This window comes from Lacerta agilis, chromosome 5, assembly GCF_009819535.1.
Source record: "Lacerta agilis isolate rLacAgi1 chromosome 5, rLacAgi1.pri, whole genome shotgun sequence".
Taxonomy (NCBI): domain Eukaryota; kingdom Metazoa; phylum Chordata; class Lepidosauria; order Squamata; family Lacertidae; genus Lacerta; species Lacerta agilis.
The window spans coordinates 57,557,388-57,576,984 of record NC_046316.1 but is presented as its reverse complement, the minus strand read 5'-3'; the positions used below and the strand labels follow the sequence as shown (position 1 = coordinate 57,576,984).

Below are 19,597 nucleotides of genomic sequence, written 5' to 3'. Positions count from 1 at the left end.
TACACCTGAAACTGTTATCTGGGTATAACAAAATCTTGTTAAGCGTGCTTGGGAAGAGATTTTTTTGCATCTGAAAGAGGACAGCAGAGATAGGAGGGGTTAACTCTTCTTGAGTCATATACTTTATTCTGAAACTTTCCCCAAGCCAGCTGTTTAACCCCCTGCCAGTGTTCCAAAGTCCTTTTTTTTTTTTTTTACAAACATGTAGTGATTAGAAGGGGGAAAGTTAGGCACACGCTTCCCTCATGACCCTCCTCTGATGCAAGTTTTCTGTTCTCAAGGACAGAATGCATCGTATCTTTATTCTAGAGATGAGGAACATGTGACCTCCAGATGTTGTTGGAAATCAACCCTGACCAGTGTCCCTGCTGGCTGAGACCAACAGCCTTTGCAGAGTCATAAGCTCTTCATCCCTGCTTTAGTCCTTTCCTAACAATTTGAGGGGGGGGGGAGACAGGCAAAGGTAAAGAATTGTCTATTTAAAAAACCCAGAACAACAAAATAAACACCTGCCTTTGCTTAATTCTTTACTATGAGTGCTGAAAATTCGTCTACAGCTACTTGGGCAGCCCATCAATAGATTAAATTAACAATCAGAAACTATCTCTGGCAGGATTGAGACCGATTCAACTGAGACTGAATAAACATAGTACAGCTCAAATTCTGTTTCTCTCTGTTTCAAACTCACCTAGAAATTTGTCTGCAGAGCACTAGCAAATCATTGAAGAGGAACAAGTAGACTTCTCTGAAGAGTTTCTTTGTGCGGAGGGTACGTGATGTTTTGGGGCCATTCATTTGCTGCAGTTCTCCCTGCTTTAGCAGCCAACGGGAGTGAGAGATGATGGGCACAGACTAATGAAGGAAATAAAATAATAATCAGGAGCACTGCAACATAGCATCTTATGGCAATCCCTCTGAATTCACTGCAAAGGAAAGCTTTAAATATAAACTACACAGAAGCTATAGTTCCAGGTAGGACCTAATAAGAGCCTGCTGGATCAGGCCAATGGCACATCTACTCCAGCATCCTGTTCTCACAGTGACCAAACAGATGCCTGTGGGGAAACCACAAACAAGAGCACTATCCTCTCCTGGGGTTCCCAGCAACTGTCAGTGTTCTCTTAAAATTGTGTCTGTCAACTGGGGAAAAAATGTAAAATGTTGATCAGCAGTATTTAACATCCCTTTAAGATACCAAAATATGAGAAAGTGGTTTTGTCAAAGTCTGGAGAAGTGGCTTTATTGCAAAGGACTTTGTTCATATATAAAAAGAAGAATACAACTTCGTTCCTATTTAGCAGCATCTATCAGGCAATACAAAGGTACTGGAAGAGAAGATTCAACTAAAAAGATATGAATTAAAGTATATGAAACATTATTAGATCCAGTATTAACTGAAGGTAAAGACAGAGATGTGACCTAGAACTTACTACAAATCATCTGTGCATAGCCAAAATTAGTTTAGCAGTGAATTTCAAAAAAGCTGTCACTCCTTGGCTTAAAATCTGTTTAAAGAGGATCTGCGAATAGCTGAGATTGCCAAAATTACAAATTATATTAGGCTCAGGGAGTAATGCCAAGTAGATAATTTTGTGGATGATGTTTGTTCAATACAGCAATGAGAAGTTTAACGACAGCAGCCAACTGCAAGTTGTCTTTTCTTTATTGTAAAAGTTATAACTTTTTGGCATGCTCATATTCCCCCCCCCTTTTCTCCTATTACCCTGTGAAATGCTTAATAAAAGTAACATTAAAAGTTGGCTCTCTGAAGATGTATATAATGGGAATAAAATACATGGTCGTTGCAGATCATCAAAGGAAATTAAATTATCAATTGGAAACTTTAAAGTCTCATTCTAAGCAAAAGGACAATAATGACGAGTGGGATATGTTTTGGCATATCTTGCCTCAAGAGCCTCTTTAGGGTTAATTTCAACAAAATTCACACCACACAGCTGGCCTGTAGCACTGGTAAGAAAATTATACAAATAAAAAATAGATAAAGGAGCTGGAGGAGAGCTCCACAGTGCTATATTAGTCAGCACTGAGTTACAAATAATACAAATGACTGGGAATGGCTCAGCAAGCATAATCACTGGATGCATTCTGTATGATCCAGTCCAGGCATAGGCAAACTCGGCCCTCCAGGTGTATTGGGACTACAACTCCCATCATCCCTAGGTAACAGGACCAGTGGTCAGGGGTGCTGGGAACTGTAGTCCCAAAACATATGGAGGGCCAAGTTTGCCTATGCCTGATCCAGTCAGTGGAGCAGGAGACACGGGTAGCCAGGTAACTTGGTGTCCGTAAAGCAGCCAGGCAGACTGAACCCTGACTTGCATTTTAAAAAAGGGTACCAAAGCTAGGACTGATCTGTTCAGGAATAAATTAGATCAGTGATTGTTTAATATAATCATTAGGGGCAATGGTTTTGCCCTGCAACATATATCTGTTCCTCTCCTTAGGACTTAGCCTACATTTTTACCTTGATCTTAAATTCTAGCATTTTCTGGATGCTGATCATCTGTTCTGTACGGCTCATCTTCCTAACACCTTCGTTGCATGCCTTCACCACCTAGAAGAGACCAAGAAATGAGAGTATATCAGAAACATGATTCCTTGTCTCAGGGTTGAAAACTGGAAGCCCACCGAGAACAGATTGAATGAGGTGGAAGTAGAAAAGCATGTTTAACTTCATTTAGAAGTAGTTCTGTAAATAAAAGCACAACTTCGACAAGATTTTAATAACAAACTTGTTCACATCAAAGTGTCACTGACGAGGAGTTAGCTAGACCTCATGTGAAGGAAATCAAAGCATTGTTCACCCCAGTAAGATAAGGGGGGGCATGCACCCATGGATGAAGGGAAATAGGTTCCAACTCTATTATTACTTAATAAGTGATTATTATTAATTACTATTAATAAAATAGCAAGCAAGAATCACCTGAGGTGAGGCTTACTTTGGTTCCTGGTTAGAAAGAGAAAGGGCTATAGCTCAGTGGATTTCATAGTTTTATACAGTCAAGACATTTCTGATTTAACATAAACCCTAGAGAAGCTTTCAAATTCTACTATAGTCCTAATGGTGGAACCAAGCCAAAATAGAATGGAACTCAGATTTACTAGACTGGTCAGTTCTATCACAAATTCAGAAGCTTTCAACAATGCAGGTGGTTGTGTTTCACATTCATAGAGGTATTTGTGCTATCAATTCCTGATGACACCATCACATTTCGGCAGCCTCACAGCAGGGCCGGGGGACCTCTGGCCCATGGACCTAATGAGACCAGACAGGGGCCCTAATTTAGCTCACAATATAGTTTTCCCTAAACCATGTCCATCTGCCCCACCCCTGGCATAATTTGTGACATCAGATGGAAGGAAGGTGAAGGCGTTGCCTTCACTTCGAAGTACATTTCCGAGTGGCTTCCCACCCCAGCTTGCTGCATCATTGAAGGCTCAGGAACAATTCTACTAGGTTCATGTCTGGAACTGGGGCCTATGTAATTCAGCAGACAGGTAGTCATAGAAAATGAGGGTCCACTAAAACTTGGCTTGAGAGGAATCAGGGTCCACTTGATCCCAATGACACTGGACAGGACTTATGATCTAGCCCACTTCATGGAGGGGAACATCTGTTTACCATCTTTGTGTGTTGCCCCTCTAATTGCATTTGTGAGTATACCAAGTACAGTATACATTTGAGTGTAGCCTACACACTACATGGTCCATTCCAGATTATTTCCATGGGATTGATCATATGAGTTTGGTCTAGGTGCATTGGCTGTATGAAGATCTTCTGTCTCCATGTGAACACACAGGGACAGTGGAGGTCGGGTGGCTTCTTTGTGTGGGCTGATGCAATCCCCTGCATGTGACAGACTGGTTCAGACTCATGTTAAAAGTATATTGTACTTGGCCTAACCTCAAAATACATAAGTAGACAGGCAACACACATGATAAGAAGCCTTGTAGAAATGGAGTTCAAAAGGAGCTGAAACACTAATAAAAAGGTATATTATGGCACACGTGATTTTGGGTCAGAAAAATAAGTTTGTACTCTTGGATAAAGTCTGACCTACTAACAGTCTGCTTCAGGTGGCAGCTAATTAAATCACTGCTCTCTGTGGAATCTATCACCTTCAAGTGTCTGACTACAGCTTTTGCACTCTGAATTATGAGGCAACTCTTCCTTGGATATTATTTCTTCCAGATACCAGATACACAGGATTAAGCATTAAATTCAAAGTCATCCTATTAATGCAAGGACTAATGCCTGCACAGTGGGACTACCTCTCCCTCTCTTTTCCCCACATGTCCCACTCCCAAATCCACTCTGGAGGGTAGGGGGATTCTTCAAAACACATGGGGGGGGCAGGGGTGTCAGCTTAAATAAAATACCCACCCTGCATAATCAATCACATGACACGGCACACACACATTTGAATGGCAATGGCTATCAACATTCTCTGCACAGAGGCAGAGAAGAAGTCCCATTTGCTCCGAAAAATCCTAAATATTCTGACAAAGCAGATGAGACTTACTGTTTCCAGTTCCTTGTGAGCCTCAAGGGCAGTGATTTCACGTTCAGACTTTTCCTCCACTTTCTTCAGGATATTCTGTACAAGATGAAGGAAGGTTGTACATTTCCATAAGAGAGTTGTTCAGTCAACATAATCCTCAAATGATTAAGACTATGGTTAGGATACTTTTAACAGGATACTTTACACATATATATATATTTCAAATTCCAGTTCAGAAAGCTATCAAAATAATGTTGTTTTACTCCACTGTTACTAAGTGGTAGGTTGTTGGTGCTCCTTTTGAACAGGCTCTACTTGAACACATGTAGAAAAATGGAGAGAGGAGGCAAAATCTTCTTCCTTTTGACAATTACATTATAAAAGGATACATTTCCCCACAAGGAATGTTCCTTGGTGGCTTTTCCCTCCCCATTAAAGCTCTTCAGTCTCTCAGTGACCTCAATTTAAGACATGGCAAGGTGGTACTGATATACGGGAAGAGTAAAACCCTGTTATACCTGTACCAGCAGCTTCAGCCTAGTGATCCTTTGAAAAGGCAAAATCAAGAACGATGAGAAAGGCAGGCCTTTGCATTTCGGATCCAGTTCCAAATGTGAGATCACCTCCCGGAAAGCTGGCTTGTCCTGGCTGACAACAGAGACAGATGGAGAGTGGTGTTTTGTTATTTCCTTGAGTTTTAAACTTGTGTGAGTAACCGACATGTTCTATGTGTGTTTTAATTTTCACAACGCTACCTTCCCCTCAGGGTTGGAATTTGGCTTTGTTCTCGTTCTCTCTCTCTCTCTCTCTCTCTCTCTCTCTTTACAATTGGGGGGAGGGGCATATTAGCACCAAGTGGATTTTGGTTTAAAGTTGGGTCTATTAATAGTATTTGGGAATGGAAAAATAGGCTTTTAATGTGCAAGCCAGAGTAATGCTTTTACATGTGTAGCACATACAGACTTAGCAGCATATGCTGGGTGTGTGGGTGGGTGTGAATGGGGTGTGTGTCCAAGTAGATGAGTCAGAGGCATAATTATATATCTTTACACAGTTGCATTGTTGCAGTAAGGTGAAATACATATAGTCATAGGAACAAGGCCTTCCATCAATTGATTTAACCGAGGTAGGCCTAGCTGGAAATGACAAGAGGCAAAACTCATCTGGTATAAACTGGAAGCATCTCAGACTACTGGAGACCTGCCAGGATCTGTCACAGCTACAGCTAGTGTGAATTCAGTGCTACAGAAAGGCACACACTCTTTAGCTCAGATTATTTGGTTTCTCACTGACAAAAAGGCTATTAAGGTGCGGGAACTTTCTATTTATAACTAATACCAATATTCATAACTAATACCAAATATTTAGAAGCCTCAGGAACACCCCCTTACCCACAAATTATTAATTAACACAGTTCATAGAAAGAAGCATACAGGTCCGGGAACCAGCATGATAAAACAACTCAGGCCACAATCAGACTCCAGCTCTATTTACTGCATGTATTAGTTGCTTTTTCCATGAGAAGTGACCCAAAGCAACTCACAAAATGCTACGAACATTAAAACCAAGTATGAAAAAAATGAAATGAAATGAAACCCTATCCATAATAAACATAAAAAGGACGTAACACATCCCACTAAAAAATAAGCAACAAAGAGGGCACAAGTATGCCTAATACACTCCAAATTAAGGGCTGGAAGTCTAGGGAAAATAAACCTTTTTGCCTGGCACCTAACAATAGATAATTATGGTGCCAGGAGTACCTCCCTAGGCAGAGCATTCCACAAGGGGCCACCACTGAAAATGCCTGTTCTCATGTTGCCTCCATCCACAACTCCCTCAGAAGAAACACGTGAAGAAGGGCCTCCAATGATGAATGCTGGGTTCATGTGGGAAGAGATATTGTGGTCCTGAGGCACACAAGACTGTTAACAGCATAGCAATAACCACTTAGCATGCTGTTCCTGGTGTGGTCCAGCTAAAGTTTTTGGTTTTTTTCCTGGAGCAGAGGGAGGAAAGAATGGAACTAGCAACAGGCCTATGAATTGGCCCTGGAACTGTGACTGAGAAAATACTGAACCAAACTTCTACATTAGCTTTTTCTGAAAGAGTTCAAGCTGACTCCACATTCCTGTCCTATTGCCTTCTATTAACAGTGGAACGCAGGTGAATTTCTGCTTTGCTCCCAATAGTAGATTGGTGCCTCTCACATTCACAATCTGAAAATCAATTCACTGTCCTTTAGTGCCTTGACCAGGATGTCAAAGAGTGCTGAAGCACTTGCAACTGTGCTAACTTTTAAGTCTGTGCTTGGTCTTATGGACACCTTCTTCCCCACCATGCTTCCTTCCTTTCCAGTGTTGTCTATATTCAGTCTGTCAAACTGAAGCAGAGCTAGTTACAGGTAGGTAGCCGTGTTGGTCTGCCATAGTCAAAAAAAATAAAAAATAAAAAAAAATCCTTCCAGTAGCACCTTAGAGACCAACTAAGTTTGTTCTTGGAATGAGCTTTTGTGTACCTGAAGAAGTGTGCATGCACACAAAAGCTCATACCAAGAACAAACTTAGTTGGTCTCTAAGGTGCTACTGGAAGGATTTTTTTGTTTCGTTTTGAAACAGAGCTGTTAACCTTCCTTTTTTGCAATGGGAAACGGCGCTGGAATAAGGGAATTTCCCGCAAAAAAAGGGGAAGTTGACAGCTATGAACTGAAGGCAAATGGGATTCTAATCCTTTGTCATCACAGACCTCTAAGTATGCTGATCTAGTCACCTACTATTAAATAATTGACTAGGAGTTCCTTTAGCGAGAACAGAGACTGAATGGCGAGGAGAAGAAAAGGAGCAAGATTGCTATCGTTTCCTAGCATTCATAAAACAGCCTAGCTGCTGGTTAGAAGCAGTCACCAAGGTCTGCTTCTATAGGGAATTAATTCATTTAAGGATTTATCTCTCTTCCTTTGAGCATATTAAAATTATATCTATACAATGAAAGCTAGGAATGACTAAATTGCATGATGAGTTATTAGGTCCCCCCCTCCCCACACCTTACTAAAATAGTTGTAGCTTAATAGCTTACTTAACTCTGCTCACTTTTTTGGAAGAGACAAAGTGGCCAAAATAAACATGAAAAAGAAAAAGTATTGAGCTAAACAGTGGAAAATTTCTGAAACATTCAGAGCATTCAAGTAAGCAGCTAAACATTTCCCAGCTTTCATGATCCTTTTAAAGTATTTTTATCTTAATGCTTTGGAGGCTTCCAGACCCCTTCTTCTCCTTTGTGAAGGAACCAAATATATAATGCGGGTACATTGAGAAGACTCATTACAAATCCTAGCAGACTACTACAATTAAATTTAAATTATGAAGACATCCAAAGCAGATTCCCTAATCCAATTCAGCTACACTTGACACAAGAACTATAATGAATGAGCATTTTTAATTTTTAGACTATAAACTTAAACACACTTACTAGAGAGTAAGTTCCATTGAACAGAGTGAGATTTACTTCCAAGTAAACACACACAGGATTGCATTGGCAAGGAGAAAGGCTGCAATTCTATGCACATTTACTTGGTGGGAGTAAACGGTGCTGAATACAGTAAGACTTCTGAATAAACATGCACAGGATCATACTGCTCAAGATTCTTCATTATTCAAAGAGGAACCTTAGCTTTCAGTAAGAATTCCAGGAGTTTTACATCTGAAATCTGTTACGGATCAGAAATTATTCCCTTTATTGTAAGAAACTTTGCCTCTTTTCACCTTTTTTAAGGCTTTGAATGGAACTTGGAGGAAGTGAATTTGCTGAAATAAATTAAGGTTGTAAGTGGAATGTAATTTTAAATTGCTTCCACTTCATCATAAGCAAGGGGGACATAAAAGGTTGGCAGTTCAACACTGAGAAATCTTTAAACAAATTGCACATGCCATAAATGCATTCACATGCTTCAAAATGATCTTGCCCAACAGAAAACCATTAGAACAGACACAACTATGGTTAATTTCATACATTTGTATTGTAATGAAGGAATCAACCAGAGCTATCCTTCCAGTGCAATAGATCATTTATAATGGTTAGACGTAGTCACCCAGTGGAAGATGCATGTTTGAAAATTGTGCAAAATGACAAAAATAACTCACAACTGATTGCATACCAAATCCCAGCTTTCTGCCTACAGTAGTTATCTCCGTTCCAGTGGGGAATGGGATTACACTGTGAACACCCACACACATTTTGGAGAAAAGTTCCTATTAAGCATGGGTGAAAATTCTCCCTCCCCCCACCCCGGTGTGCTAAACCATTTGACATCTGTTGTCTAATTGGTCGGTCTCAGTTGATGTGCTGTTGATTGGTTTTAATAAGCAAGCCATGACTGAATAATTGCACTCACAGAAGTTGCTTATAAGCTCTCTCCTGGTAGGTTTGGTTGGAGACATAGGTTACATACACCGAGAAATGATTAATAGTGTGCTGATAGACAATGTCGCAGACATCTGAGATCACGATGTTCTCTTCTACTCGCTTCTCAAGGTCCAAGAGGAAACTAAATAAGAAACCCAGAATTAATCATTGACATCAGTGTCCGCAACAGACATAGCCACACAAACACAAATAATTAAAATGTAGGCTTCTGCCACATTCTGCTTCCCCTCTTTTTAACTTTTATATATAAAAAATAGATTCTGAAATACTTTTGGCTATGAACCAAATGAAGACATTTTATGAAGAAAAACTTTATTCCTCCTCCCCCCCCCCCTGGAGATCAGGCAAAATGGGGGATATGTGGCTATAAGTGTGCGCTTTTGCAGACACACCATGGCTACTAGCTATGATGGTTATGTTCTGCCCTGCACCAATGCTTCTGAATACCAGTTGCTGGAAACCACAGAAGGGGTGAGTGCTCTTGTACTTGAATCCTGCTTGCTGGTTTTCCACAGGTGTCTGGTTGGCCACTGTGAGAAAAGGATGCTGGACTAGATGAGCCATTGGCTCTTCTTAAGTTAAATGTATACATGAGACAGAAAGTGCCTGATTTCCAGGAAGAGAATGTAGCTTTTTCTTATATATAGGTGAGGAAGGGAATAAGCATGTAGACAAATGCATGCAAGCGACTGTGGTATGCATGTCGTGGGTGGCGCTGTGGTTTAAACCACTGAGCCTCTTGGGCTTGCCGATCAGAAGGTCGGTGGCTTGAATCCCTGTGACAGGGTGAGCTCCCGTTGTTCTGTCCTAGCTCCTGCCAACCTAGCAGTTCGAAAGCACACCAGTTCAAGTAGATAAATAGGTACTGCTGCGGCAGGAAGGTAAATGGTGTTTCCATGCGCACAGGTTTCCGTCATGGTGTTCCGTTGCGCCAGAAGCGGTTGAGCCATGCTGCCCACATGACCCGGAAAGCTGTCTGTGGACAAATGCCAGCTCCCTCGGCCTGAAAGTGAGATGAGCGCTGCAACCCCATAGGCGCCTTTGACTAGACGTAACCGTCCAGGGGTCCTTTGCCTTTTGCATGTCATAACAGCAATAAATAATATGGCTTGTCTCTAATTCAGCACTGATCTGAAATTAATTTCGTCCTCAACTAACTAGCAGAATATACACTGAAAACATATATTAATGAAGACGTTAGCAGAATTTGTATGCACAGAATTCACACTGTATTATTACCTTGAAAAGGGTGAGATTTCCCACAAAACCTATCATGCCAAAAATGAGGACAAACCTGAATAATAACCATGACACTGTTGTTGCTACGTGAAGGATCAGTTGTACTCTTTTCTCCCTGGCATATTTATCCAGTCACTACAGCACAAAATGAGTGCATTCATAGGCATTACTATTTACCAAAGAAAGGTGAGCAGGACAGAATATGACACAACAAATGCCTGGGCCTCTGATCCTGGCATCCTTCCTCTATATCTTGCCTGCTCTGAGAGGCCTGTAGCACTGGACTGAAATGGGAGGCAAGGCTGCATGGTTGTAATATTGAAGAGCAGCAGTGACCAGTCAAATTCGCAGCTCACTACGATGACAACCACACATCTTCCACCCAGGACAATCGCATCCCTATAATAGGGAGGGAACTGTGTTTCCACCTGATTTTAAGGCCTTTTATCGCTTTTGGTACAAAATAAAGGATTATGTATGGGATACAACAACGATGCTGTTTAAGTCAGTATAGTTGTTATGGACAATGGTACATTTCTCTACAGTATAAAAGGGGAAACATTAACTTATAAAGATAATTTACAGAAGCTGAAAACACGAACAGGCCCACCTATGCCTCCCCAGGGACAGCAACAACAAAATTGAGATTTAATTCCTACACATATTAATCGCTAAAAGACTTACCGCTCACTGACTGCCATGACATCTAGGACATTGGAGAAGAGGATGTGAGCCTCTGAAGGATGTAGAATTTTTTTCAATCGCTCGTTTTCCATGAAGTGATATATCAGGAGGTTCAGGCTCTTGTAGTATGAAGCTTCTGAGGTAACCAGTTCAAACATGGCCTGCAGAAGAATTCCAAAATTGTATATGAATGATGCATAATGTAAATGGAGGCTCTGAAAGCTTCAATGACAGGTACACAAGTCTAGTATTTACAGTCACAGGGCAGAAGCTCACAGCTCTATAGAGTTACTACCCCGATTACCAAGCCAGACCACACCATATGGATCTGGATGACAACGAACTTTGGGATGCAGAATTGATGCAGATGGGACTGAACATCCCATCTGAAGTTGCTAATCAAAGTACAGCTACAGCTGAATCAGAACATGTAAGTTTAAAACAACCACAACCACTTCAGAATGCTTTTTCTAAAGAGTTGAAACTGGAGTATGCTACCTGAAATACTTAACGTTCTAACTGTACAGAAGATACTGTAACGGGGTCGGGAACTCGAGCACCACATTCCTTCCTGGGCCACCACATTCTGGGGGCCGCATGCCAGTGGTAGGGGGGGCAGAGGCAAAACTGAGCACAAGCAAGGAATGTGAATTTTGCCAATCTCCTTGGCAACAACAGGGATTCATTCCTTCTTTCCTCTCCAATCAGTGACTACACTGCAAAGACTATGCCAGTGACATTGTCACACAGCTGAATCTGACAGGCTATATGGTGCTGCGTCATTATCGTGTTTGCTGGTGGAAAAATGGTACCAAACTGCAAAAAACAACTAAGGGAGGACATTTTAAAAAACTGCTTTTGACACCTGACTTTCCACTTCAACAAATAGTGGTGTGCAAAAAATGTGGTACAACACTACAAGCAACATTTTGAATATATCAATTTTCCCTAGTAGTTTTGTCTTCCAAAAATGTTCAATAAATGTTCATATTAATCAGTTTCTTGCATAACTGCATTCAATCATGGAAAAGCAGCAAAGCCCAACTCCTAATGTAACACTGAGGTTCCAATTCTTACATAACATTTGTCTTCTGTAGTGAAATACTGGTGAAAAATGCACATGACTTTTTTTGGGGGGGGAATCTGTGTTAGTAGCCTCATTTTCACACACTTCCCTGCAAAAATCTATTTGGATTTTAATTCCGGTGATGTATCTTATGTATGTGTTCCTCCAAGGATGTGGCAGGAAAAAAAAATGCTGCAAGTCCAGGATGAGACTAGGTTTTAAATCAATGCACACAGCAAAGACCAGAGTTTGGATGTGAACAAAGTATTAAGACTAAAATCACCAAGAAGGAAGAAATATATTTAGAATTACCAAAATAAGTGTTATTGCCTTCAAGCTCACTCACTGCTTTGAACAGCTCAATGCTTAGCATCATCATGAATAAGTATTTTTATGATATAGTAATAGATTTATGAATTCATATAATTGCTAGGTAGATGTTCTGAGTCTTCTCCATTACAGTCACATTCTCCATGCCAGACCAGTACAAGAACCTGAGTAATGTCTCCTCTCTGGCTTGTCTCCTCTGCATCTTTCAATTATTTTCCATATAGCTCAAGAATGACGTTGGTGATTCATTCTCAACAGATGTTTAGATAATTAAAGCTATCCATCAGTGATATAGTCATTTTTATCAGTATTCCATTAGTTTTCCTTTTCCTTCCTTATAACCCCTAACAGTTTAAAATATTTCAGCCCACTATCTTGTGCTGTTACTCTAATTTTCAAATGGAACCAGCATTTGTGTTTATTGGAAACCTACCAGTATATCCCTAACTAATTCCCCCTGCTTTGTCTCACACCCAAACCTGTTTGGACAGGCTTAAAAACAGAAATATGATGATCCAGATCTAGATTTAGGAACATTGTACTAGCAGACATTTGCTTTCTTTCTTTACAGATGCATAGTCAATTCTTTCAGCCTTTGTGTGTGTTTCACTATTTCATCTAATATGGACAGTGATAGATTCACCTCTGTCAACCTTATCAAAATAACTTTATCACTTACTTTCTAAGCAGTTTACCTTTTCCATGCTTGAGGACACAACATCCATTCCAATTCATTTTTCGTTGCCTATGGTCTTTTGTCGCTTTATAACTTAGAACACTTATATAATTCCCTTTTCTTAGCATTGATCAACCCAAATTTGCCTATGTTGCTTTAAGTATGGCCTGTACTGTTTTAGGTATAAATCTTTGTTGGGCACACTAATTCTATCTCGTTCTGTAGTTGTTGCAGTATGCATAAAGGCCTGAGCCACAATTGCTTCAATGCCACCCTGCGTAAAACAAGGGTAAATAGTTCCCAGTAGCTGCAGTATTAGAAGATCAAACCTATCCATTCTCAAAGAAATCAGCCCTGAGTGCTCACTAGAAGGGCAGATCCTGAAGTTGAGGCTCCAGTACTTTGGCCACCTCATGAGAAGAGAAGACTCCCTAGAAAAGACCCTGATGTTGGGAAAGATGGAGGGCACAAGGAGAAGGGGACGACAGAGGATGAGATGGTTGGACAGTGTTCTCGAAGCTACTAACATGAGTTTGGCCAAACTGCGAGAGGCAGTGAAGGATAGGCGTGCCTGGCGTGCTCTGGTCCATGGGGTCACGAAGAGTCGGACACGACTGAACGACAACAACAAGCTGCAGTATTAGAAGCTGTCAGCACTTTCTAGTGGGATAGGGTATAAGATATGGTTATCAGACATCCCCGTTCCCTGGGACAGTCCCTGGATTTACCAATCTGTCCCCGGAATGTCCCCGGATTTCATTTAATGTCCCCAGATTTATATTTTAAGTGTTGTAGATTTATTAGTAGGGAATGAATGTTGCGTGATTGGTTCAACGGCACAAGACACATCATATGGGGGCTTCCAGTGAGGCAAAATGGCGGGTGCCACGGCAGTGAGCAGCTCCTGAAGCCAGCCACAGCCAACTGCGCTACCAGGCTGGCTCCGGGCTGCTGAGACTGCTGCTGTCAAGGGGGAACTGGGGATGCCCAGTGCATCAACTGGGGAAACCACTGACACCCCCCCCCCCGCGCGCGCGCAAGTCCGCGGCCCAAATCAAGCCGGGTGCGAGAGCGCCTGGCCACCCAGCTGACTGCCCAGCGGCGCTCCTGGGCCAGTAAAACCCCTGGAGCTGACGCAGGGAGAAGGAGGAAAGGAGAAGGAAGAGAGAGAAAGAGGAAGGAGAAAAAAAGAGGGGGAGCCCCGACCTTGCCGTGCCACTGCCACTACTGAGGTGAAGTAGGAGAGCACCGGGAGGGCAAGGACACGTGGCTGAGCCCAGGCCCGGCCCAAGCCTACTCCACGGCGGCTAGTGCTTTAAGAGAGCAGTCTGGGGTCCAGAAGAAGGCTGCATGAGAGAGGAGACCACAAAAGAGAAGATAAAACTTTTTTTAAAAAAATAAACATTTCTTAATAAATTTTTCTCTTTTCAAAAAAAAGTGTCCCCGGATTCTTTGAAAAAAAAACCTGGTAACCTTAGTATGAGGCTTGAAAGCAAACTGCCATCCCACTGCAAAAAACCCCTCATTTCCCATCATTTTAGTCAGTTCCAGAGCCCCCTTGTGCCAGTGCTGTCACTATGCCACTTGGACTCAATGCTGACCCATTTCAGAGTAGCCAGAACCTTTCTTGTTGCCATTAGGGCCAACATTTGGGTCAGCTCCCCTCTATATGTGCCAGATTACATATGGCAACCACATCTGGTTATTATGAGGCATAAAAAATAACAAATGCTTTTAATTTTAATTTAATCCTGAATAATGAATATATATACCTTTGCACCTTGCTGTGAATCTTACCCACTTCCCCTATCACTATGTGCACCTCCCTATGAAACCTTAAACAGTACCCTTGATTATTGCACTTCGTTGCAATTGCTCATCTTCAAAGTTGGCTCTTCCCCCCCCCCAAAAGAAACAAAAAGCAGCCCTCATCCTCCATCTTACGAAGCTCTCATGTACTATCTAGAACAGGCATAGGCAAACTCGGTCCTGCAGATGTTTTGGGAGTACAACTCCCATCATCCCTGACCACTGGTCCTGTTAGCTAGGGATGATGGGAGTTGTAGTCAGAAAACATCTGGAGGACCGAGTTTGCCTATGCCTGATTTAGAACAAAAAATTGTTAAAGTTGCTATAGGCCACCATTCTAGTTTCATTGTTCTTTGTGGACCATCACAGTGTCTTAAGTTATGGCCTTGAAAAAAGTTGGACCTGTATAACTACGTCTCTTGACTGACATATGTATTAGGCTGGAACAACATGTTATGCATGATGTCACTGAAAAGGATACTTCTATGTCAAGTTCTTTTTAAAAGATCTTTAAACTTTGTTTTTTAAAACAATATCAACACCTCAACAACCATTTTTGGGTTGCTGCATTTTTGGGTATCTTTATATAATACGTATTTATTTTACAAATATTACTCTGCTATTTATTGCAAATGGTTCTAGCATCTCTTCTGCCTCTATTGACATCTATTCATTTTGAATTGCTATACTTTAATAGACTTGTTAATTTTTTTGCTATTTTAACTGCAGCACATACTATAAACAAGCATAAGGCACGAAGCTATTTAAATTAAGCCATATTTCAGCTCAGTCTGCCCCAGTTATGATATGAAAGCAAGGCGAAGAAAATAATCACCATCATTAATTCCGTAATATCTGCCTTTCAAAGCTCTCAGATTTCGAACTTAAAACAGCTATAGACTAAGAATTACTAAATAGGAAATGATACTAATGCTCAGGCTGGTTGTACAAAGTGTTAATAAGAAATGGTTGACCTTTCCTGGGAGCTAAAATCCTTTCTTGGAGCTAGGAGCCTGTCATTACTCCTACAACTCTTCAGCTATTTTTAAACTCAATAAAATCAGCCAAAAACAGGGAAAAATAGGTCCCTATGGCAAGAATGCTGCGGTTTTGGCAGAAGGCATAACATCAGACGAACACCACAGTCATATTCCACTACTCAAATATAACCCTCATTGAGTTCAATGAAGTTTATGCCCAGGTAACTGCATATAGGATTGCAGCTATATGTCAACCATGAGGACATATGTAGTGATTGCTCCAGTTTTGTGCCTTGTGGAAGTATGCATATTCTCCACCATTAAAAATAATGTACCAAGGTAACCAAAATACTGTGCCCAGAAAAGCTGAACTCTGACCATTTTAAGCCTTTTTGTGTGTGTACAACTATAAAGATTAGAAATTTCCTTTAAAAACCACCATAGCAGCTGAAATATTCAGGATGCTGAATTCTGAATTCCCAAAAATTGCATTGTGCTGTTCTACATTTACACTATGTATGATTCTACACATTAAAAAGACTCTACTGAATCAAAACAAAGAACATTATAAAGGCCACATTGGATCAAAACAAAGATCTGTCTAGCTCAGCACTCGTTGTACCACAGTAAAAGCCTGCAGACTGTATTTTCTCCAACTCCTAAATATTAGAAATAGAAATACTTTATTGTCACTGTAGCACATGTTTACAGTGAGATTAAATATTCTTTTTCAGATGACTACATCCATACAGAGTATTCCAAATGTGCTCACTGGATTATCCGTATTGAAGAGCATATGTACTTCAATGTATAACAGGTGGTGAGGTACAAAACAAAACAGGGCTTCTGCACCTTTAATAGTTATGCAGAAGAGAGGTAACTGCATCTTTCACACAGGTATTAAAATTGCTACATTATTATTATTACTATTATTATTATTATTATTATTATTATTATTATTATTATTATTATTATTATTTGCATGCTGCCCATCTGACTGGGTTGCCCCAGCCACTCTGGGCAGCTCCTAACAGAATATGAAAAACAGAGCAAAACATTAAACAAAAACTTACCCTTGATTCCCCCCGCCCCCAGTAATGATTTTTCTTGTATACGTTTAACAGCTCTATTATTTTCTCTTGGCTGGCTCTATTTTTAGCTCTCTGTCTTGTTTATTTTGCTGCATAGCTTACATTTTATTGCTTTTACTTTGATTATAAGCTGCATAGCCCAAAATGAACAACTAATAAATAGATGCTTGGTGGAAAGAACTATTCAGGCAATCTACACAGAAATTTCTGGAGCCTCTGACATGCTTCTGAAAAAATTGATATGACATTGTTTACCTCCCAATTATTAAATAATTAAGTGATAAGTTATGTACAGTATTCTGATTATAAGGTCAACAATTCTATCATTTGAGATTTTGAAGGACTCTTTGGTGAAAGCCATCCATTCCCGGTGAATGAGTAAATTACGGTTTAGTTTCTCAGTTCATCTAAAAACTGTCATTTCTGAATAAAAGAAAGGGAGCTTCTTCCAACATCTTTCACAATAAGGACTGATGCAATTAATTAATTTGCATTCCCTGCAATTTCTTTCTCTCTTTCTAACAGCAATCGTATAGAGGTTGAAGAGGGAAGGGAAGGTTCAAGTTCAATACCATACCACCCAGGACAGAAATTGAGAGGCAGCTTTTTCCTTCCACTCTCCTTCTTTGCACCCGGTTATCATTTTTGGTTTTTTCTTTCATTCCCCGCCACCACCACTCCCGGTTGCATTCAATGGGAAGCAAAGTTGCTATGCCACCTTCAGGGCTGGTGCAGTTTTTCTTGCTTAAGGCTGTGCCAGGAGAATGGGAGTGTGTCCATCCCTTGCCCCAACAGCCTACTGACAGCAGAGCTTTTTTATACCACAGTGACAAGGCCTCCATCTCCCATGGAGAAGGATATACAGATAATCCAATGGTCCTTCAGTCACACTTCCGTAGAGTTTATTACAGCTCTCTTATGCCTTTTTGTCTGCTTTATTGCTTTTGGTGTACTTAAAAGACACTTGCATTATCAGTTTTAGCAGCTCTAGTCCTGGCTTTGTCTTCCATTAATGTCACTATAGCAGCCCAACCCTGTTCTAGAGGCAGCAACAGGCAGGGATTGAGAAAAAACAGAATGGCCATGACTTTTCAAAAGCAAAGAAAGTAAATTAAAGATTTCACAAAACAGTCGCTTTAATCATATCAATGAGATTAACATTAAACTGTGTCACTTTGTATTAAATGAGTCAACCCACAGAGTTTTCCACTAAAATGTCAGCAGTGCAATGCTCCTTTCATCCACCCTTCCCTGAAGCTGTATTACCTCTTGATGTTTGATCTCATCTGGCTGGAGAATATTCAAAACACCACTGCTCCTGACTTCTGGAAGATCTTGCCACAAATTAAACCTGGAAGTGGAATTCCTGAGCAAGCATATCTGGGGAACAGCCTTGCTTTCTTCGGTATTTGTGGCTTCTGTCTGTGATGCTGTGTCTTCAGTAGCTGAGCATTCTTCTGCATCTGTCTGTGAATCCTGCAGCCGCCTGGTTTCAATCTCCTGACGTGTAGATTTATCCCGATATTCTTGATACAAGAGCCCTACAAAGCACACAGATTTGTTCTTTGAATGTCTACTCCTCCAGAGCCACGTTCTGATCGAGCAACAGTAGTTGCTACTGCACAAATTGTGAATATTGTTTATCCTGGCTGCTTCAGCCAGAACAGCTTAAAAAAGGGGAGCTGGAATCTGAAACAATGTTAGAGCAGTGATTCCAAATACCTAGTCTCCAGGATTGTGCTTTAAATCAGTATCATCATACCATTGAAAGATCGCTGCAGAACAAATAGCTCTATTTGATGCAAGCAAAAGAAAAGCCAAAACTTAAAGTCATTAGCCTATCCAACCTGGGGAATTTCCTCCCCAGTCCCAAATATGATGCTCAATCTAACTCTGAGCATGAAAACACTAACTCATTTAGGCTGCAATATTCTAGTCTCTTAGACATGGCTAGGGCTAAATATTGCATACTAGCTAAAGCCACCAAATAGCAATTAAGAACAGCTCAATTTAGGCCAAGGTTAGTTGTCATGCTGGTCCAAAATCTGCAGCATAATTTGGAGATTAGGAACACTGGCGTAGGAAAGGCGGGGCATAGGGGGTGCTGCGCCCCGGGTTCCAGGGGAGGGGGGTGACACTCCCCGGCCCCTCCCCCGCCGCCCGGCACCCGTCCGGACAGGGCAGCCCCAGGAGCCGCCGCTTGCTCGCCGGCTTGCCGTGGGAGCAGCAGTGCTGGCCCAGATGCATCCGGCCGGCACTGCTGCTCCCACGGCGAGCGAGCGAGCAGGCAGCGGCTCCTGGGGCTGCCCGACCCGCTGCTTACTCACCAGCTCGCAGCAGTGCTGGCCAACAAGTGAGCGAGCAGCGGGTCATGGGGCTGCCCAACCCGCCGCTCGTTTGCCGGCACGCAGCAGCGCCGGCCGGATCCACTATGCATGCCCGGAATTTCTGGGCATGCGCAGTGCATGCCACGTGTCGTGTCGTCACGACGCATGCGCCGTGATGCCCCCCACCCCCAGGGGGGTGCCTCCACGCCGGGCGGCGAAAAGGCTTCCTACACCGCTGATTAGGAATGAGCTGGACACATGGGTACATCGTCCTCTCCCTCTTTTGCCTTTTATGTTCTTTCCTTTCATGGTTTGCAATATCATAGCCTGCTGTAATGTCTAAATTGGGCAAACTCTGGCTAGTTCTAAACAGGAATTGCCTCTAAACTATTATATTAAACCATGGTTTGAAATGACTTTGCAAATCATAGTTTGGAAGCATTCTTAGTT

The 19,597-nt window shown here is 41.5% G+C and overlaps 1 protein-coding gene across 3 annotated transcripts in view; it reads right to left on the bottom strand.

The window, feature by feature from the left end:
* The window catches only part of NGEF (neuronal guanine nucleotide exchange factor), a 62,183-nt gene that overhangs the window by 4,690 nt on the left and 37,896 nt on the right, over window positions 1–19,597 (bottom strand). For all 3 annotated transcript variants that reach the window (XM_033150011.1, XM_033150012.1, XM_033150013.1), the window contains 7 exons: window positions 18,087–18,361; window positions 10,869–11,029; window positions 8,914–9,066; window positions 5,042–5,171; window positions 4,545–4,619; window positions 2,486–2,575; window positions 689–852 (listed from right to left, as the gene is read on the bottom strand). In XM_033150011.1, the coding sequence (XP_033005902.1) occupies window positions 689–852; window positions 2,486–2,575; window positions 4,545–4,619; window positions 5,042–5,171; window positions 8,914–9,066; window positions 10,869–11,029; window positions 18,087–18,361 (1,048 nt within the window). The remainder of the gene's footprint in view (window positions 1–688; window positions 853–2,485; window positions 2,576–4,544; window positions 4,620–5,041; window positions 5,172–8,913; window positions 9,067–10,868; window positions 11,030–18,086; window positions 18,362–19,597) is intronic.